The 19,958-nt window shown below is 43.8% G+C and overlaps 1 protein-coding gene across 1 annotated transcript; it reads left to right on the top strand.

The window, feature by feature from the left end:
• The first annotated feature begins 465 nt into the window (after window positions 1–465).
• Window positions 466–19,729, top strand: LOC115205628 (voltage-dependent calcium channel gamma-4 subunit). Its single transcript, XM_029771813.1, has 4 exons — window positions 466–981; window positions 16,754–16,837; window positions 17,640–17,780; window positions 18,235–19,729. Exons 1-4 carry the CDS (start codon window positions 759–761, stop codon window positions 18,768–18,770), a joined length of 984 nt encoding a protein of 327 aa, XP_029627673.1. The 5' UTR covers window positions 466–758; the 3' UTR covers window positions 18,771–19,729.
• Window positions 19,730–19,958: the final 229 nt, after the last annotated feature.

The raw sequence follows: 19,958 nt of genomic DNA, 5'->3' as shown, positions 1-19,958 counted from the left end.
AGCCTGTACAGAGGGCTTGGGCTATCCTGATTGCCAGTCTGTTTAGCTTCAATTATAATCAAGAATTAAACGAGTGACTGTCGCCATTTTCGTTTTCAGAGGCTTAAGTTACAGTGGCATTGAGGGCAGCGGTAAGTAGTGAGAGTAGGTCTAAGGCAATACTGGTAAACACCACGTATCTGGGTGATATCTTGGGCAAGATATCTGGGGTTTAGGAGGGTAATTCAAGTCTCCATGTCTTTGGCACATGAACCAGGCTTGACCTGGCTTGAGGGGTAGACCACAGAGAGAGATGTCAATACCAGACTGTCATTATTCTCTGCAGCCCCTCCCTTCCTAGTGACATCTCTCCATAGATCAGAGATATTGACAGGTTATGATTCCAATAAAAGTTGGTATATGGGGCAGGAGCAAATCAGGAACATAAAATCAACCTGGGGTTAAATATCAGGCGATTCAGAAACTATGAATGGCCAAACATGTGGGCTGTCTGCGCGCGTCAGATCAGTGTGGACACAGATTTCTCTCCCGCTCGGATCACTCAAGCTGGCCGTCACACGAAGTGAGCGCTACAGCTCCAAGTGAACATTTTGATCCGGTGTCACCCATAGTCAACACGAAGCCTACGTCTAAGATCCTTGGAGAGGAGAGAGGAGCGAGCAAAGCGCGTGGACATGCGGTGTGACCAGTTGACCCGCCGCGCCGTGACGCTCTCCAGGTGTGTGTAGACGGGGCTCTGTTGAATAATATGAAGCGCCATGGCGTGGTGTGACCGTGGGGTTCAGACACTGCTGGCTACCGTGGGGGCTTTTGCCGCTTTCAGCCTCATGACCATAGCCGTCGGGACGGACTACTGGCTGTACTCACGGGCATACATATGCAACGCAACCAATGCCAGTACGGATGACACCCAGTCACAACCCAAGAAGGCAAGGGGAGATCTTACGCACTCCGGGCTGTGGAGAATCTGCTGTATTGAAGGTAAGGCAAGCTGAAATAGGTTACTCTTTCTATTATACTTTGGTAATGTGAAGTCATGTTGAGTTCATGTGGAGAAAGGGTGCTTATGGGTAGCCTAATATATTAAGAACAGAAAAGGGAAAAGTATTTGGCTTCATGTTACGTATTTGGAGGAAGAATGATCAAGGTAATTGTCTGTCTCATAGAGGGGCTGTTTTGTTTCTACTATCAACTGTATTGGCTTCTCTTCACTAAGAGAGAGGAAGAGACTTAATAACGCCCTCAAAGGGTGCGTTTTTACGCGCGCCAAACAAGGTGAGAGTAAATAGGGTAGTCTTTAATAAGGACTGTTTGGCAGTGATATGTGCATGACAAATACATTAAACGCAGCAGGTGTTGGCCGTAACAATGATCTAGTTTAAATACAGGGAATATGTTTCTATCAGAAACGACGCTATAATTCTATGAGTGGATTGTGGGAGATAATGGAGAAAACAAGTTTATCAACAAACTTGTTAAAAAAGTTCATAAATCACTGACAGAGTGAAGTTGGCTTATATTTTCACTACACTGTTGCTGTTTCCTAAACTTAGAGACGCTCTGAGGACCTTTATGAGTCCTGCCTTGAGGACGAGCTCTGCCTTCATTCACGTCTTTATTGTATTTGAGGGTGTTGCTTGGCAACGTCTCTCTAATTGCTATGGAAACATGAGAGACTAGGTTTTAAAAATAAAGACGAATTTGTACAGAGATCTCATTGTCCAAGCAAAGTAAAATATTATGTTCTTATGCCATTAAAGATGTAGAAATGCATATATATTTTTTATAGGTATAGCTAGACATGCTTGCTTAATGTAGTTTTATGTGAAGTATTTTGATAATACGTCGTGTATAGGCCAGAGCCAATAGGCCTACATGGCTCGTAGTCTAATTGGTCTGAGGCGGAGGCAAGGGCAACAATATATGACCATTCAGCCTTTTAGAACCATTGGAATTAAGACGTTTTCAAGGTTTAGGTTCTTGTATCAAACTCTACTTGAATAACAATGTTCCATGACATTTTGAGGTGCTTTAGCTTAAGTGGGTGAAACAAAGCTGCTGGAATTGCTGTCCAACAAATCACTGACTTTAACCTGTACTTGTTTTGTTTTTTCCAAGGCTTTGGGATTTATCCTAGCCTATATGACAAGGTTGTCTTATCTTCATGGGACCTTAGAGCTTACCACCCCTATTTGCAAGCAGGTGTCCCTTCAGTCAACCCACAGTCACTCCTGACCTCAATGCTGTTAGTAATGGTTTGAGAATACGTGTGCTGAGGTGTGTGGATATCACTAGCAAGTAGACATGTATCATTTAGCGCGCGGGAAGTCACTATTCTAGAAGCACTTTGTTGTGTTCCAGTCGCAGACAGAGCAGAGCGCTCGATGCTGACGGTGGTGCTGAACTACGCGGCCAGAATGTTTGACGTCGACTAAAGCCAGAACTCGTCATCATACAAGATGTTGGCTTCCTGATAGTGAATGTATTTGCTAATAAGCAACACTGTTGAAATTATAAATATGGACAACATTTTAACACACTATCAATTTCAAAAAGCTAGAAAAGTTTACAAGATTAGCCAGGTTATTTTACACGAGGCTTCGGCAGCATAATCAATTTATGTCATCCAAAAGGTAGGCCTATGTCTGTTTTTGTGTGTTCAGCTCCTATTCAACACAAATGATTCATCTTTCCTGATCTATCCATGTCCGCTCCACACCACAGACATCCACGAGCGCATGGACGCGCCTGATGCCGGTCATTTTTTGAAAGTCAGGCGTGGCTCGCGCCCCCTCCGCGTGGCATGGACAGGCCCATCAGAGATTACAAATGGCTTGGCAGCCGGATTGCAGTATCTCTGATGTGGTTATCACACAGTGCTGTCACTGCATGAATGGTTTATTGCACATACTGGCTGCTTTCTATAGGAAAAGAACAGCTGGAAAAGGAAAGGCTGAGCAAGTTTGATGAGCATGGATGATGGCAGGCCTATGATTGGTATAGCTTTTCAACACATCAGTGGTTTTGTAGGCTATCAAATATATTACAGGCCATGATAGTCTAATTAGGACAACCTAGTTGATTTTTCAATATATCCCCGCCGTTTTTCAACATCCTATCCCCTGTCGTTTCTTTCAGCCCTGCAAATAGCCTATCTATTCCGTGTAAACATACAGCACGGTAGTAAACATAACAGGAACCAAAAAATCTATGACACCAAATAAGATAACAGTGCTTGATGTGTATGAATGATGTAAACGTGTGACGAAATGTTCGCATCCATTATGACGCCACGCTATAAAAGCGCTGCATCGTCCATCAACCATCATAAATCCATCAGACATGGACACCCACACCGACTTAGTTGACACCTTGACCCTGTCAATCAAGATGGCAATTGAAATGGACAAGAGAGTGAAGTCTCGAGAATTAACTAAGCTTTTGAAACGAGTCGTGGCGACCGCCCAAGGACTGAGCCTTCCACCTGAGGCCGGGGATTGGAGCCCCATTCCCAATACTAGCCCCGCGGAGAAACTCGCTCCAAAAGCCATCCAGAACCTTGAGACCCCGCTGGGCTCAGGTGATTTCCGCGTGACTACTGCTTCGGCCATCAACTGTGACCTCGCCGCTGCTGCCATTGGTACAACCATTGCTAATGGACTCGCCGCGGCCATCGCCTCGTCTTCTGGTAACCGTGGCACCGCCGCAGCGGCTACCAAGACCTCAGAGACCCTCGAGATCATTGAGACCCCTGGAGCGCGTGCAACCGACTCCGGGTCGGTGCAGACATCGGTTTATGATTTCAGCGAGCAGATGCAGATGACATACACATGGGCGACTGTCCAGCCCATGGCCTATTGCTGCGGCTGTTATGCGCCACCTCAGGTGTACTATAACACATACAGCTGGGAGATGTACAGCCAGTACACCTCTGTCACCTAAAGACAAGCAAGACAGACACTTTTTTCCTTACAAGATTTAGTTGTAACCTTTATTTTTTACACATGTAGCAAAATAAAAGTCTGAAAAGAGAATCCAGTCTCTGTATGTCTTTTTATTTAGGATAGTTTAGTTTTGTTTAGCCAAGTTTCATTTTTATTATGTAGCTGAAAGATGAATGGAGCATTATGCAGCTCTATAAGTAGCCTAAAGAAACCAGAAGTCATCAAGGAAAGGGAAACAAGCAAACAAGCATGTCTATATTTTTGACTGCTATGTTTGTTTGCTACAGTTCTTGCATATACAGAGGTTCCACAGTTATTGTATATATCTGGATAGACTATAAATAGGCCTATGTACAGTACTGTATATTTGGATAGACTATAAATAGACCTATCTACAGTACTGTATATCTGAATAGGCTATCTACAGTACTGTATATCTGGATAGACTATAAATAGACCTATCTACAATACTGTATATCTGAATAGGCTATCTACAGTACTGTATATCTGAATAGGCTATCTACAGTACTGTATATCTGGATAGACTATAAATAGGCCTATGTACAGTACTGTATATCTGAATAGACTATAAATAGACCTATCTACAGTACTGTATATCTGAATAGACTATACATAGGCTATCTACAGTACTTTATATCTGAATAGACTATAAATAGACCTATCTACAGTACTTTATATCTGAATAGACTATAAATAGACCTATCTACAGTACTTTATATCTGAATAGACTATACATAGGCTATCTACAGTACTTTATATCTGAATAGACTATACATAGGCTATCTACAGTACTGTATATCTGAATAGACTATAAATAGACCTATCTACAGTACTGTATATCTGAATAGACTATAAATAGACCTATCTACAGTACTTTATATCTGAATAGACTATACATAGGCTATCTACAGTACTTTATATCTGAATAGACTATGCATAGGCTATCTACAGTACTGTATATCTGAATAGACTATAAATAGACCTATCTACAGTACTGTATATCTGAATAGGCTATCTACAGTACTTTATATCTGGATAGACTATAAATAGGCCTATGTACAGTACTGTATATCTGAATAGACCTATCTACAGTACTTTATATCTGAATAGACTATAAATAGACCTATCTACAGTACTGTATATCTGAATAGACTATACATAGACCTATCTACAGTACTGTATATCTGAATAGACTATACATAGGCTATCTACAGTACTTTATATCTGAATAGACTATAAATAGATCTATCTACAGTACTGTATATCTGAATAGACTATAAATAGACCTATCTACAGTACTGTATATCTGAATTGACTATACATAGGCTATCTACAGTACTTTATATCTGAATAGACTATAAATAGACCTATCTACAGTACTGTATATCTGAATAGACTATACATAGGCTATCTACAGTACTTTATATCTGAATAGACTATAAATAGACCTATCTACAGTACTGTATATCTGAATAGACTATACATAGGCTATCTACAGTACTTTATATCTGAATAGACTATAAATAGACCTATCTACAGTGCTGTATATCTGAATAGACTATACATAGGCTATCTACAGTACTGTATATCTGAATAGACTATACATAGGCTATCTACAGTACTTTATATCTGAATAGACTATAAATAGATCTATCTACAGTACTGTATATCTGAATAGACTATAAATAGGCTATCTACAGTACTGTATATCTGAATAGGCTATCTACAGTTCTGTATATCTGAATAGACTATAAATAGACCTATCTACAGTACTGTATATCTGAATTGACTATACATAGGCTATCTACAGTACAGTACATTATGGCTAGAAATGCTATTTATTCAGACAATCTTTCTGACATTTAGATCAACATGTATTACAAGGCTAACAGATCAATGTACCACTATCAACACACCAGACGCCATTTGAGTGGACAAGTGTCCCTCGGTTGTCATGGGGACAATCATCAGTAGATAAGAACACAAGAGGAAGAGACTGTGCTCAGGCGTTGTTGACGCATGCCAGATCTTAGAGCAAGCAAGAAAGGTCAATTGACTGTGCACAATTCACTGTACTAGTGCACATGACAATAAATACGTAACTTAAAATAGCCATCATATACTCTGCTGCTACTCCGTTTATCATATATCCTGATGCCTAGTCACCTTACCCCTATACATATCTACCCCTACCACTCCAGTATCCTTGCACCTTGTAAATATGGTATTGGAACTGACCCTGGAACTGACTCTGTACAGTATATAGCTTACTCACGTTCTCGTTTTCTTCTTAGAACTATTTCTCATGTGTTTTGGTTCTACTTGACTTTTGTATTTCTTTTTTGCACTACTTCTTGATTACTGCATTGTTGGAAAAGAGCAAGCAAGAAAAGTATTTCACTGTAGGCCTACTTTTGACAATGAAAACGAAGAGTTTTTATTACTAACCCAAGATAGATCAAAGTCTGTCGTTTTCATCGGAACAAAGTAATCATAGTAGGCAGAACAAGCAAGGCGGTGGGCAGAGCCAAGAACGAACTAGTGAGATACTATTGCCGCTTTCCAATATTTATTTGCATATTTCTGCTAGGGAATGCCTACTCGGTGACGTTTGTGTGTGCAATTCGCCCTTGCACTCCTTCTAAATCTAAACAATGGAATTTTTTTAAACTTTGGGAATGGGTAAAGTCTACAAAACGCAGTCCACTCTGTTTGTTAAAAATTGTAGTTTGGAAAAAGAAAACTGTATGAAGATCAAATGTTTCATCGATGAGAAAATTAGCAGAATGTGGGCCACTGGGCTTCCTCTCATCACCATATTTGGTAGTGAGTGGAAACGCCAACCGGACGCTTCACATTTGTACATCTGGTGAAATATCTGGCTCATAGTTCTATCTGTGATGAAAACTTGATACTTGAAAAAGCATTCTGGTTAATGCAATTGATAGTGTAGTCAGTGCGAAAAGGTATTTGTCACCTGACCTCACAATCCAACTTCCAGGTCCATGCATTAAGTGTGAGATATGTAGCCTCTCGAGGAGTCAGCGGCTGTGACACCAAACAGTAGAAACACATTGTAACACATCTAAAACATGGGGACAGTAAGCACTTGTTGAGCAGAGTGAATCTTGAGCTGTCCAGTGTTGAAATTAAAGTAACACATAAGCAAGAGCTATTAGCATGAACACAGCCCACTAATGTGTTCATATTAGCCTCTGTGCTAGTTTCATTTCAGCACTGGACAGCTCATTTCTCAGTGTTCTGCTAAGGAAGTGTTCATTCTTTCACCATGTAGATGCATGGGATAAAAATGTAAAAGCAGCATGTATCCTAGTGGCTTGTTTCACAAATTCTATCTTCAGATTGGTCAATGGCCATCTTTAATTCTATTCCCTTGTGATTGTAATTTCAGAAATTCATAATTTAGTGCTCTGGAAATCACTATTCCACAAGCACTTTGTGTTCCAATCACTGGTTCCAGTCACTGGTTCCATTCGCAGACAGAGCAGAGAGCTTGAGCGCTGTCCACAGAGTGTGGAGCTGTAAATCTTTGAATACGTTTGTCAGCAGAAGAAGAATCCCTTTTGTCCAGCAACCCCACCCATCAGCATCCCTGCCGTCTATGCTATTAGCTGTAGCAGAGAGTAAGAAGCTGTCCAGTGCTGAAATCAAACCCCTGTCATTTGTTAGTTTAATTTCAGCACTGGACAGCTCCTTTCTCACTATAGCGCTCATAATTAGCTTATTTTGAATCTCGCTTGGCATTCTCAGCATGCTCCACAGGTCTGTAATTAAAATGTGTCAGCCGAAAGGCCACAAGAGTGCTAATTAGCCACTGGGCTCTCACTTCCACCAGCACTGCCACTTTTCTACTCTCCTCTGTTTTCCTCTCATCTCTACCTTTTCCTTCCTTCTCCACCTTCCACCTCTCTCCTCTCCTCTCCTCTCCTCTCCTCTCCTCTCCTCTCCTCTCCTCTCCTCTCCTCTCCTCTCCTCTCCTCTCCTCTCCTCTCCTCTCCTCTCCTCTCCTCTCGTATACTGCCCTCAGCTCTGCCCCTCCCCACCCTTCTCCTCCTATTCTCTTCTCTTTGCTTCACTCACTCATACTCTTCTCTCTTCTACACCTCTCTTCTTTTCTTCTGTCCTTTTAAACTCAGCAAAAAAAGAAACGTCCTCTCACTGTCAATTGCGTTTATTTTCAGCAAATTGAACATGTGTAAATATTTGTATGAACATAACAAGATTCAACAACTGAGACATAAACTGAACAAGTTCCACAGACATGTGACTAACAGAAATGAAAAAAGGGGGGGTCAAAATCAAAAGTAACATACAGTATCTGGTGTGGCCAGCAGCTGCATTAAGTACTGCAGTGCATCTCCTCCTCATGGACTGCACCAGATTTGCCAGCTCTTGCTGTGAGATGTTACCCCACTCTTCCACCAAGGCACCTGCAAGTTCCCGGACATTTCTGGGGGGAATGGCCCTAGGCCTGACCCTCCGATCCAACAGGTCCCAGACGTCCTCAATGGGATTGAGATCTGGGCTCTTCGCTGGCCATGGCAGAACACTGACATTCCTGTCTTGCAGGAAATGACGCACAGAATGAGCAGTATGGCTGGTGGCATTGTCATGCTGGAGGGTCATGTCAGGATGAGCCTACAGGAAGGGTACCACATAAGGGAGGAGGATGTCTTCCCTTTAATGCACAGCGTTGATTGCCTGCAATGACAACATGCTCAGTCCGATGATGCTGTGACACACCGCCCCAGACCATGACAGACCCTCCACCTCCAAATTGATCCCTCTCCAGAGTACAGGCCTTGGTATAACGCTCCTTCCTTCAACGATAAACGCGAATTCGACCATCACCCTTGGTGAGACAAAACCGCAACTCGTCAGTGAAGAGCACTTTTTGCCAGTCCTGTCTGGTCTAGTGACGGTGTGTTTGTGCCCATAGGCGACGTTGTTGCCGGTGATGTCTGGTGAGGACCTGTCTTACAACAGGCCTACAGCCCCCAGTCTAGCCTCTCTCAGCCTATTGCGGACAGTCTGAGCACTGATGGAGGGATTGTGCATTCCAGGTGTAACTTGGGCAGTTGTTGTTGCAATCCTGTACCTGTCCTGCAGGTGTGATGTTCGGATGTACCAATCATGTGCAGGTGTTGTTACACATGGTCTGCCACTGCGAGGACGATCAGCTGTCCATCCTGTCTCCCTGTAGTGCTGTCTTAGGCATCTCACTGTACAGACATTGCAATTTATTGCCCTGGCCACATCTGCAGTCCTCATGCCTCCTTGCAGCATGCCTAAGGCACATTCACACAGATGAGCAGGGACCCTGGGCATCTTTCTTTTGGTGATTTTCAGTAGAAAGGCCTCTTTAGTGTCCTAAGTTTTCATAACTGTGACCTTAATTGCCTACCGTCTGTAAGCTGTTAGTGTCTTAACAACCGTTCCACAGGTGCATGTTCATTAATTGTTTATGGTTCATTGAACAAGCATGGGAAACAGTGTTTAAACCCTTTACAATGAAGATCTGTGCAGTTATTTGGATTTGACTAATTATCTTTGAAAGACCGGGGCCTTTCTTTTTTTGCTGAGTTTACATACAGTACCAGTCAAATGTTTGGACACACCTACTCATTCAAGGATTTTTCTTTATTTTATACTATTTTCTACATTGTAGAATAATAGTGAAGAAATCAAAACTATGAAATGCCACATATGGAATGATGTAAGCAGAAAATGTTAAACAAATCAATTTTTTAAATTCATTTCTTTATTTCACCTTTATTTAACCAGGTAGGCAAGTTGAGAACAAGTTCTCATTTACAATTGCGACCTGGCCAAGATAAAGCAAAGCAGTTTGACACATACAACAACACAGAGTTACACATGGAGTAAAAGAAACATACAGTCAATAATACAGTACAAAAACAAGTCTATATACAATGTGAGCAAATGAGGTGAGATAAGGGAGGTAAAGGCAAAAAAAGGCCATGGTGGCGAAGTAAATACAATATAGCAAGTAAAACACTGGAATGGTAGATTTGCAATGGAAGAAAGTGCAAAGTATAAATATAAATAATGGGGTGCAAAGGAGCAAAATAAATAAATAAATAAATACAGTTGGGGAAGAGGTAGTTGTTTGGGCTAAATTATAGATGGGCTATGTACAGGTGCAGTAATCTGTGCGCTGCTCTGACAGCTGGTGCTTAAAGCTAGTGAGGGAGATAAGTGTACGAATTATCTTTGAAAGACAGGGTCCTGAAAAAGGGACGTTTCTTTTTTTTGCTGAGTTTATATGGGGGCCTATTGAGCCAATAAGGGGACAACCCCATAACATTATTTACCCTGATGACTAACTATAGGCCAATGGAGTACAAAATCAGTTACAAATTACACACAGGTGACATTTCAATCAGTGAACCGCCACTCAAACTCTATCATTACTGAATGATTCATTTATTCCTATATTTAGTTCTGAAGCCCAAACCTAAGAGCCAGCATATTATGTGGGTGGGCTGGATCTATGGAGATGCTGGGTGCATCTCAATAGTCTAAAGTGGCTTCCTCACCTCATCCTCACCTCCTCTCATTCAGTTGTACTGATCTGAAAACACAGGTTTGAATGCGAAATGGAGGATCCTTACCAGTGACTTGAATTTAACCTATCCAGTTTTATCACATTGTATCAGACTGCAGATGCAGGAAAAGAGACAAGGAGAGAATGCCACTTTAGCCTATTGAGATGCACCCCGGTATTCACGTTGGTCAAGATGAAGAAAAGGAGACAAGGAGAGGAAGCCAGTCTGCACTGTTAAGTCACACCCCTGGCGATCCCAGCCTTCACCACTCCCAGCAGCCTATACCACCATAGAAACAGATTAATATGGCCGCTGGGAGCTGGACCACCCATCACAGAATAATTGTCCCTTCTAGTAATTACATTTCTATGCTACCACCTGAGAGGACCAGGGAACAGTGGCTGGTTGTTTTATAGGCTGGGGAACAGTGTCCTATCTGTTTACAGCTCTATAAAACCAGATTACTCCCCCTGATAGACTCCAACCCACAGCCTCACTGGCCCCTTTTCATGATGTAATGGTATACTATGCGGCTGTATAGTACAGTCAGTAAATGTAAGGCTGAGTCCCAAATTGCACCCGTATAGTGCATTACTTTTGACCAGAGACATATGGTCCCTGGTTGAAAGTAGCGTAGTAGTGTACTTTAAAGGAAATAAGGTGACATTCGGGACTCTGCCTTACATTCACTGACTGTACTCTACAGCCACCTCATGTACAGCCACCTCATGTACATTACATTATAGCCCCCAGGCTGTATTAATGATGTGTCTATACTATATATTATAGATATATGTACTGATGTTCATTTGGAGGGTTTCCTTAATTAATCTGCCCATTAAAATATTCAACTGGAGAGATGATATGTCTTGAGGAAAAAGGCAGGTAGACACCAGGGAGAGCTGAGAGAGTGTAGGATATGATGCTGTGATACTGTAATGCGATTGGTCTATTCCACTGAGGCTCTTGCGTTATTGGCTGAGCTGAGATAATTCACAATAATGGCAAAGTACATCACCCTGTCACCCACAGCAATGATGTGCTGTGATAGCTGTTTCACTCACAGGGCATGTGTGTGTGTGTGGGGGTACATTATGTAATATCTGTGTTTTCTGTTTCAAATCAAAATGTATTTGACACATGCTTCGTAAACAACAGGTATAGACAGATGTGTATGTGTGTTGGGGGATATATTTCTTGAGGGCTTAGGGGGCTGTTGACAGGGAGTCATGTGACAGGCTGTCGGTGGTTGCCAGCTGTACTAAAGCACAATGAAGATGTCAAAGGCATCCTTAGAGACATTATGGAAATCAGGCTGTTGGAACAGAACTGGGGTTGCCATGGAGAGGATGTGCCCAGCGGTGGTCTCACAGGAAGGCCTCAGGGACTGGTCTCTCTCTCACACTCTGTCTGTCTCTCTGTCTCTTTCTTACTCTCTGTTACACACACACACACACACACACACACACACACACACACACACACACACACACACACACACACACACACACACACACACACACACACACATACCTTAGACAGACTGATAACCACCGCTCGTAAATCACAAGCCCAGGAGCCTGTCTCTAATCGGATTACAAATCAGATGCAATATTCTCTTTACCTCATCCCCTAGACAGACACACACGCACGCACGCACGCACGCACGCACACACACACACACACACACACACACACACACACACACACACACACACACACACACACACACACACACACACACACACACACACACACACACACACACAGACAGGTGGAAGGGGCCATGGCGGCAGACAGACTGGGGAGGTTGGAGCTGGGGTCTGAGTGAGATGCTCTGGGGGAGGGAGGAGGGGGAGGGGATGAGATGAGATGGGTGAGGAGGGAAGAGGCAAGAGAGGGGAAATGCTGGACATAAATAAATGACTGCTCACCCATTACGTCCATTCTAGCAATGTCATTGTCATGTCCAAACATCTCTTCTGTTAGAAAGAACAAAACACAGATGAGAATAACAGTCTTGGTAAGGACAGTGGTGTCTATTCATGGATTCCAAGAGAAGCCAGGCTTCCCCCAAAATTAAGAAAACATTAAATTATCTATCTTTCGTCTCTCTGTGTTTTCGTAATTTTCTTTCAATTCGCAAGAGGCTGAATGTATCTTACCAGAGAAAGAATCTAAGTGAAACAGTGTCTCTCTGTTTCTCTATGTGTAGGCCATCTATCTGATGCAGTCTGGTCATAAAGAGGATGACATTGTTACCGCCCGTAGCATTGAAGACAAGGGAAGCCAGCGAGCGTCTGGCCTCCCTTGACAAAAAAAGTATAAAATAGTCAATCAGCGTTGAGCTAAACTGAGTGTCAAAAGAAGCCAGCTTGGATTTGGTTTCCTATCAAATCGCATTGAGAGCATACGTCATTGACAGAAACATCTTTAATTGTTGCATTTCATTGTGTTGTTGTCCTTCAGTGGCTAGCTAGCGAAAATTGGCCCTTTCCTAAATTAGCCATGGATGGAGATGGGGATTTGGACTTGTGGTTTTACTTAATTCTCCTTACTGGCCAATGATTATAAAGGCGATTCTGATCCAACCATTAATTCATACATTGTTGTGCCCCTGGACTGAGAGGATGGAAGTTGAACATGTAGCTAGATGTAGAAGGCTAATGTTAACTAGCTAACGTTGCCCATGAAAGGAAGTTAGTAGTCTGAAAATGTCCGAAACATTAACTTTCTTGACTATGCTGTAGGACATGTAACTGTTTGTTAAAATACATGCAATATGCTTTGTGGACTTCACTGGACAGAGGTTGGTCTCTGGTTTTGTGATGAAATGAAGGTGTGGTTGAATTTATTCTGCTACTCTGTCTTCTTATTGTCTCGGCCTTTAAACCTATATGACCAAAAGTATGTGGACACATGCTCGTCGAACATCTGTTTTATCAAACTGCAGTGATAGTGGTCGATCAGGGCCCTGTCGTTCCATCCCGCTCCGGAGGCCAGGGTCCGAAAGTCCAAAGCGAATTCCTGTGCGCTCCTCGTCCCCTGCCGTAGGTGGAAAAGACGTTCACCCGCCACTCTGCCCTCAGGCGGGTGGTCGAAGACTGCCCGGAACTCCTCAAACTGGTCCAGCACCGCATCTCCTTCCACCCACATGGTGTTGACCCACTCCAGGGCTTTCCCCGAGAGGCATGAGATGAGGGCGGACACCCTCTCACGGCCCAAAGGAGCCGGGTGGACGGTTGCCAGGTATAAATCCAACTGCAGCAGGAACCCCTGGCAGCGGGCAGCCGTCCCATCGTACTCCACGGGGAGGGTGAGGCGAATCCCACTGGAACCGGGTGCAGGGGGAGTGAGTAGTGGAGGCCCCTGTTGTGCTGGGGGAGGTGCTGGAGGAACTCCCTGTCTCTCCCAGCGGTCCATGATTTGGACAACGCGGTCCATGGCGGCGCCGAGATGGTGGATCATCGCCTCTTGCTCCAGGACGCGGTCCTCGACCCCTATGGTTGGTGTGGAATTCTGTAAGGGTTGCGGAACTGGTGGCAGTGAAGTCAGACGCAAGAGAGCAGAAATAGGTAATAGCTGGAGCAGTTTAATTACAAAACCCACGGCAATACAAAAATAACCTACATGGGTACAAAAACCTGACGCGCACCAGTAACATAGAGTACAAGCACTTACAAACAAACAATTCCACACAAGGACATGGGGGGAAACAGAGGGTTAAATACACAACAATTAATGAGGGAAATTGAAACCAGGTGTGTAAGAAAACAAGACAAAACAAATGGAAAATGAAAAGTGGATCGACGATGGATAGAAGACCAGTGATGCCGACCGCCGAACACCGCCCAAACAAGGAGAGGAAACGACTTCGGTGGAAGTCGCGACATACACACCATTTTTTGCTGTCCAAGGCTACCTGGTTAAAATACTTGCTCGCTAGCCTAACTACCTTATATGGGCAACATTAGCTAGTTAACATTAGCCTTCGACATCTAGCTACATAATGAACTTCCATCCTTTTAATCATTAGCCAGTACGGAGAATTAAGAAAAACCAAACTCCAAATCCCTATCTCCATCCATAGCATGATTTAGGAAAGGGCCAATTTTAACTAGCTGGCTAGCTACCGGAGGAAAACAACACAACAAGATGCAACAATTAAAGTTTTTCTGTCAATTACGTATGCTCTCAATGGTATTTGATAGTCGTTAACACTTTTTTTATGCACCTGGACCATGCACAGCTGAGGTCGCTCAGTTTAGCTCAACAGTGATTGGCTAGTTTTGTATACTTTTTTTGTAAATGGAGGCCAGATGCTTGCTGGCTTCCCTTGGATTCAATGCTACGGGCTGCAACAATGTCATATTGTTTTGGACCAGACAGCATCAGATAGTCGACCTACACGTAGAGAAACAGAGAGACTCTGTTTCGCTCAGATGCTTTCTCTTGTGAGATACATTCAGCCTGTTGCGAATGGAGAAGAAAAAAAATGGGAGCCATGAATACATGTCACTGTACTGGACCCTATTCCAACTAAACTACTGAAAGAGCTACTTCCTGTGCTTGGCCCTCCTATGTTGAACATAATGTGTATCAAACCCACTAAAAGTGGCAGTAATGAAGCCTCTTCTGAAAATGACAAATGCCTGACCCCCCCCACCCCCCACTAACGGCCTACATCGAATCTCCCATTCATTCCTCTCAAACTTTTTTTTAAAAGCTGCCTTCCTGAAGACAAATAATGTATACGAAACACTCCAGTCTGATTTTAGACCCCATCATAGTACTGAGACTGCACTTGTGAAGGTGGTAAATGACCTTTTAATGACGTCAGACCGAGGCTCTGCATCTGTCCTCGTGCTCCTAGACCTTAGTACCACTTTTTGACACCATCGATCACCACATTCTTTTGGAGAGATTGGAAACCCTTTGTCTACACGGCCAAGTTCTTGCCTGGTTTAGATATTATCTGTCAGAAAGATATGAATTAGTCTCTGTGGATGGTTTGTCTTCTGACAAATCAATTGTAGGTTTCAATATTCGTCGAGGTTCCATTGTAGAACCACTATTGTTTTCACTATATATTCTAGATAGCCTACTGCAGTGCTGTACTCTCCGGCTACCCGGATAAAGCACTAAATAAACTTCAGTTAGTGCTAAACACGGCTGCTACAATCTTAACTAGAACCCCAAATTGATAATATTCACTGACCCCCCTGTCTCAGCCTCCTGTGTATATTCTGCAATAGTCTATGTGCTGGGGGGCTAGGGTCAGTTTGTCCTATCTGGTGAAATTCTCCTTTTTTATCTGGTTTCCTGTGTGAACTTAAGTATGCTCCTTCTAATTCTTACATCTCTCCCTCTCTCTCCCTCTCTCTGTCTGTCTCTGTCTGTGTCTGTCTGTGTCTGTCTGTGTCTGTCTGTGTCTGTCTCTGTCTGTCTCTGTCTGTCTGTCTCACTGTCTCTCCCTCTCCCTCTCCCTCTCTCTGAGGACCTGAGCCCTAGAACCTTGCCTCAGGTCTACCTGGCCTGATGACTCCTGGCTGTCCCCAGTCCACCTAGTCGTGCTGCTGCTCCAGTTTCTGCCTTTTTGCCTGTGGCTATGAAACCCTGACCTGTTCACCAGCCGTGCTACCTTGTCCCGGACCTACTGTTTTCGACCACCTCTCTCTCGTGCTCTCTAGTGCCCTCCCTCCCTCCCTCCCTCCCTCCGTCTCTCTTTCGCTCTCTCTCTACTGCACCTACTGTCTTGACCTTGGAATGCTCGGCTAGGAAATCCAACTGACATTTACTGAAGATGTGCTGACCTGTTGCACCTTCTACAACCATTGTGACTGAAGAACGATCTAGCCTTAATTGCCATTTACTCTTATAATCTCCACCCGGCACAGCCAGAAGAGGACTGTTTACCCCTCAGAGCCTGGTTCCTCTTTAGGTTTCTTACTAGGTTCCTGCCTTTCTAGGGCGTTTTTCCTAGCCACCATGCTTCTACATCTGCTTTGCTTGCTGTTTGGGGTTTTAGGCTGGGTTTCTGTATAAGCATTTTGTGACATCTGCTGATGTAAAAAGGGCTTTATAAATACATTTGATTTGATTTGATTGACGGTGTAAGAAAATAACTGAGGTCTGTTCCTCAGCTGTTTCAGTCACTGTGTGTAAATTCAATGCAATGTTTCTTTCAATGTCCTGCAGGGATTAACGTAGGGAGCTGTTACCGTATCAACCATTTCCCAGATGATAATGACTATGACACAGACAGCTCAGAATACCTCCTGCGTGAGTGGTCATTGTCTCTTCTCTTCTTGATTTTTCTCCTCTCCTCTTCACTTCTTTTCTCTTCTCTTCTCCTCTCGTCTCTTCTCTTCTCTTCTCTTCTCTTCTCTTCTCTTTTCTTCTCTTCTCTTCTCTTCTCTTCTCTTCTCTCCTGTCCTTCTCTCCTCTTCTCCTCTTCTCTTCTCTTCTCTTCTCTTCTCATCTCTTCTCTTTTCTTCTCTTCTCTTCTCTTCTCTTCTCTTCTCTTCTCTTCTCTTCTCTTCTCTTCTCTTCTCTTCTCTTCTCTTCTCTTCTCTCTTCTCCTTCTCTCCTCTTCTCCTCTTCTCTTCTCTTCTTTTCTCTTCTCTTCTCTTCTCCTTTTCTCTTCTCTTCTCCTTTTCTCTTCTCTTCTCTTCTCTTCTCTTCTCTTCTCTTCTCTTCTCTTCTCTTCTCTTCTCTTCTCTTCTCTTCTCTTCTCTCCTGTCCTTCTCTCCTCTTCTTCTCTTCTCTTCTCTTCACTTCTCTTCTCTTCTCCACTTCTCTTCTAATAAATGTTCAGACCTTGTGACTGTGTGTGTAGTAATCCTAACTATTGTTACTGCTCGTCATATAAAGTTATGGGTATTTTTTCTTATATTCCCCCAAGACATTAGACTTTAAAAAGTGATTTTATTCAATATCTAATACCCACAGTAGCACTCAGTGTGTACAGAAAAAGTTGCATGGAGTTTTTCCTCTGACTATTAATTGTGCCAGAGTGTGTGTGAGTGTGTGTGTGTGTGTGCGCGTGTGTGTGTGTGACTAACCATACCTCTCTCTACTCCAGGTATTGTGCGGGCGTCCAGTGTGTTTCCTATCCTCAGCACCTGTCTGTTGATGCTGGGGGGGCTGTGTTTGGCCGTGGGACGTATCTATAGCAACAGGAACAGCATCCTGCTTAGCGCCGGCATCCTGTTCGTAGCCGCAGGTAAGCCACGCCCCCTTTAGGGCCTGACACACACACGCCCTTCAGGGCCTGACACACACATGCATGCACACACACACACGCTCATCAGTTACCTGTGCTCGGTCTGAATTGTGAAGTCCATTCACAGCGCAGGCTGAGAAGGCCATGAGCTGTCCTCTACATACATTAGAGCAGTGTGTTAGGGCTGGGGAGGTAAGTCATGTAGAGAAGCACCGATCATTAAGACTGTTCATTACTTATCAGACCAGAGAGAAGATGTGTCCTGGGATCTCTGACTGATGACTAGTATTATCCAGAGGTCTGATTACACGCTCCTCAAGTTAGGGCTGCAGCCTAATAGGAAAACCAATGGGCTGAGAGATTGTCTGATGTTCTGTCTCTCTCTGTCTCTGTTTCGGTGTCTCCCTCATATACACTCTCTCTCTGTGTTTCTGTCTTTCTATAACTCTCTCAGGCCTGAGTAACATCATCGGCATCATTGTCTACATCTCCAGCAACGCCGGCGACCCCAGTGACAAGCGCGATGAGGACAAGAAGAACACCTACAGCTACGGCTGGTCCTTCTACTTCGGAGCTCTGTCCTTCATTGTGGCTGAGATGGTGGCCGTCCTGGCTGTCAACATCTACATCGAGAAGAACAAGGAGGTCCGCTTCCACGCTCGCCGCGACTTCATCCGCTCCATGTCCTCCTCCTCACCCTACTCACGCATACCCAGTTACCGCTTCCGCCGGCGGACGTCCCACTCCAGCTCGCGCTCCTCTGACGCTTCGCAGGAGAACTCGCCGGCGAGGCTGAAGGGTGGGACCTCGGCAACGGGGCCGTTGGGAGAATTGACCATGTACACGTTGACCCGTGAGGGGGGTCTGAAAGGGGGCGTGACGGAGAACGCATACAGCCCCGAGCACGGCTCAGGCGATTTCCTGCAGTTGCACAACTGCTTCCCCAATGACCTGAAGGACGGGGTCAACCGGCGGACCACGCCCGTGTGAGAAGAGCTTTAGACGGGCCGGTGGAGTGAGGAGGCCCCCCTGATGTGGATGGAGGATGGAGGTGGGCCTTTGGGGATGGAGGACCCCATGGTAGCCCGTCACACTGGAGAATCAGAGTCAGAGTCCGTGGTTCTAGGGAAAGACGGAGCCAGTGAAAAGACAAAGCCCCTCCTCAGTGAAAAACAACATGAGAACGAGGACTGAGGACATGGACAGAGATATAAGGTTAGAAAATGTTGCCCGTGACATGGTTTCTAAGGGTCACTGGACATAAAGAGTGCTTGCTTCTTTCATGGTGTTCCTTTGTGCTTTTTGACTGCAACAGACTAGTCACCATCATTGTTTGTGTCGTACACTACATACAAGAAAACCATTCCCTTTAAAATGTGTCCTTGAACGGCGTAAAAGAGAAGAGAGAGGAATGTCCTCTTGTTAATGGATTTTGATTGCAAATGTGTGTTGGGAAACTGTTGAGTGAATTGTTCAATGTACAACATTTCACACTATTTTACCTGCTTTAAGTATCGAACGTAGTTCAACTAAATGTATTGTCCAACCTGAAGCCCTCTGTCACCTGCGCATGCTACTGTAAAGCCTACTGGAGTAGAGCTCTGTGTCTCTGTTTCATCTGTTAGTAGCTACTGTTGTCCAGCCTTACTGTGTGTCACTGTCAGTTTAATAGAGAAATAAAATCCAAGGATTGAGTTCTCAACAAAGCCATTCATTTGTATCTGGGAAAAACTAAAGGGACATGACTGACCAGCGAACCCATGTTAAACTTAATTGGTTGTAGTTAGGTTAAGGTTAGGGGTTTGGTTAAGGTGAGGGTTAAGGTTAGGGTTAGAGTTATGTTATATCATGCCCCTTTTTTCCTGCAACCATAGTCATTTAATTCTAGACACTTCTATGATTAAATGACCATCTGTTATAAACAAAAACACATCCAAATGACTGCTAATTTCCGGATTAAGAAAGTGTTGTTGTACATTTTCAAGTTTAAAAGAGAAATAGCACCTTTGAATGTGCATACACTGAATGTACAAAACATTAAGAACACCTGCTCTTTCCATGACATATACTGACCAGGTGAATACAGGTGACAGCTATGATCCCTTATTGATGTCATCTGTTAAATCCACTTCAATCAGTGTAGATGAAGGGGAGGAGAGGTTAAAGAAGGATTTAAGC

Source organism: Salmo trutta, chromosome 1, assembly GCF_901001165.1.
Source record: "Salmo trutta chromosome 1, fSalTru1.1, whole genome shotgun sequence".
NCBI lineage: Eukaryota > Metazoa > Chordata > Actinopteri > Salmoniformes > Salmonidae > Salmo > Salmo trutta.
The sequence above is the reverse complement of the archived record's forward strand: the minus strand, read 5'-3'. Positions and strand labels throughout refer to the sequence as shown.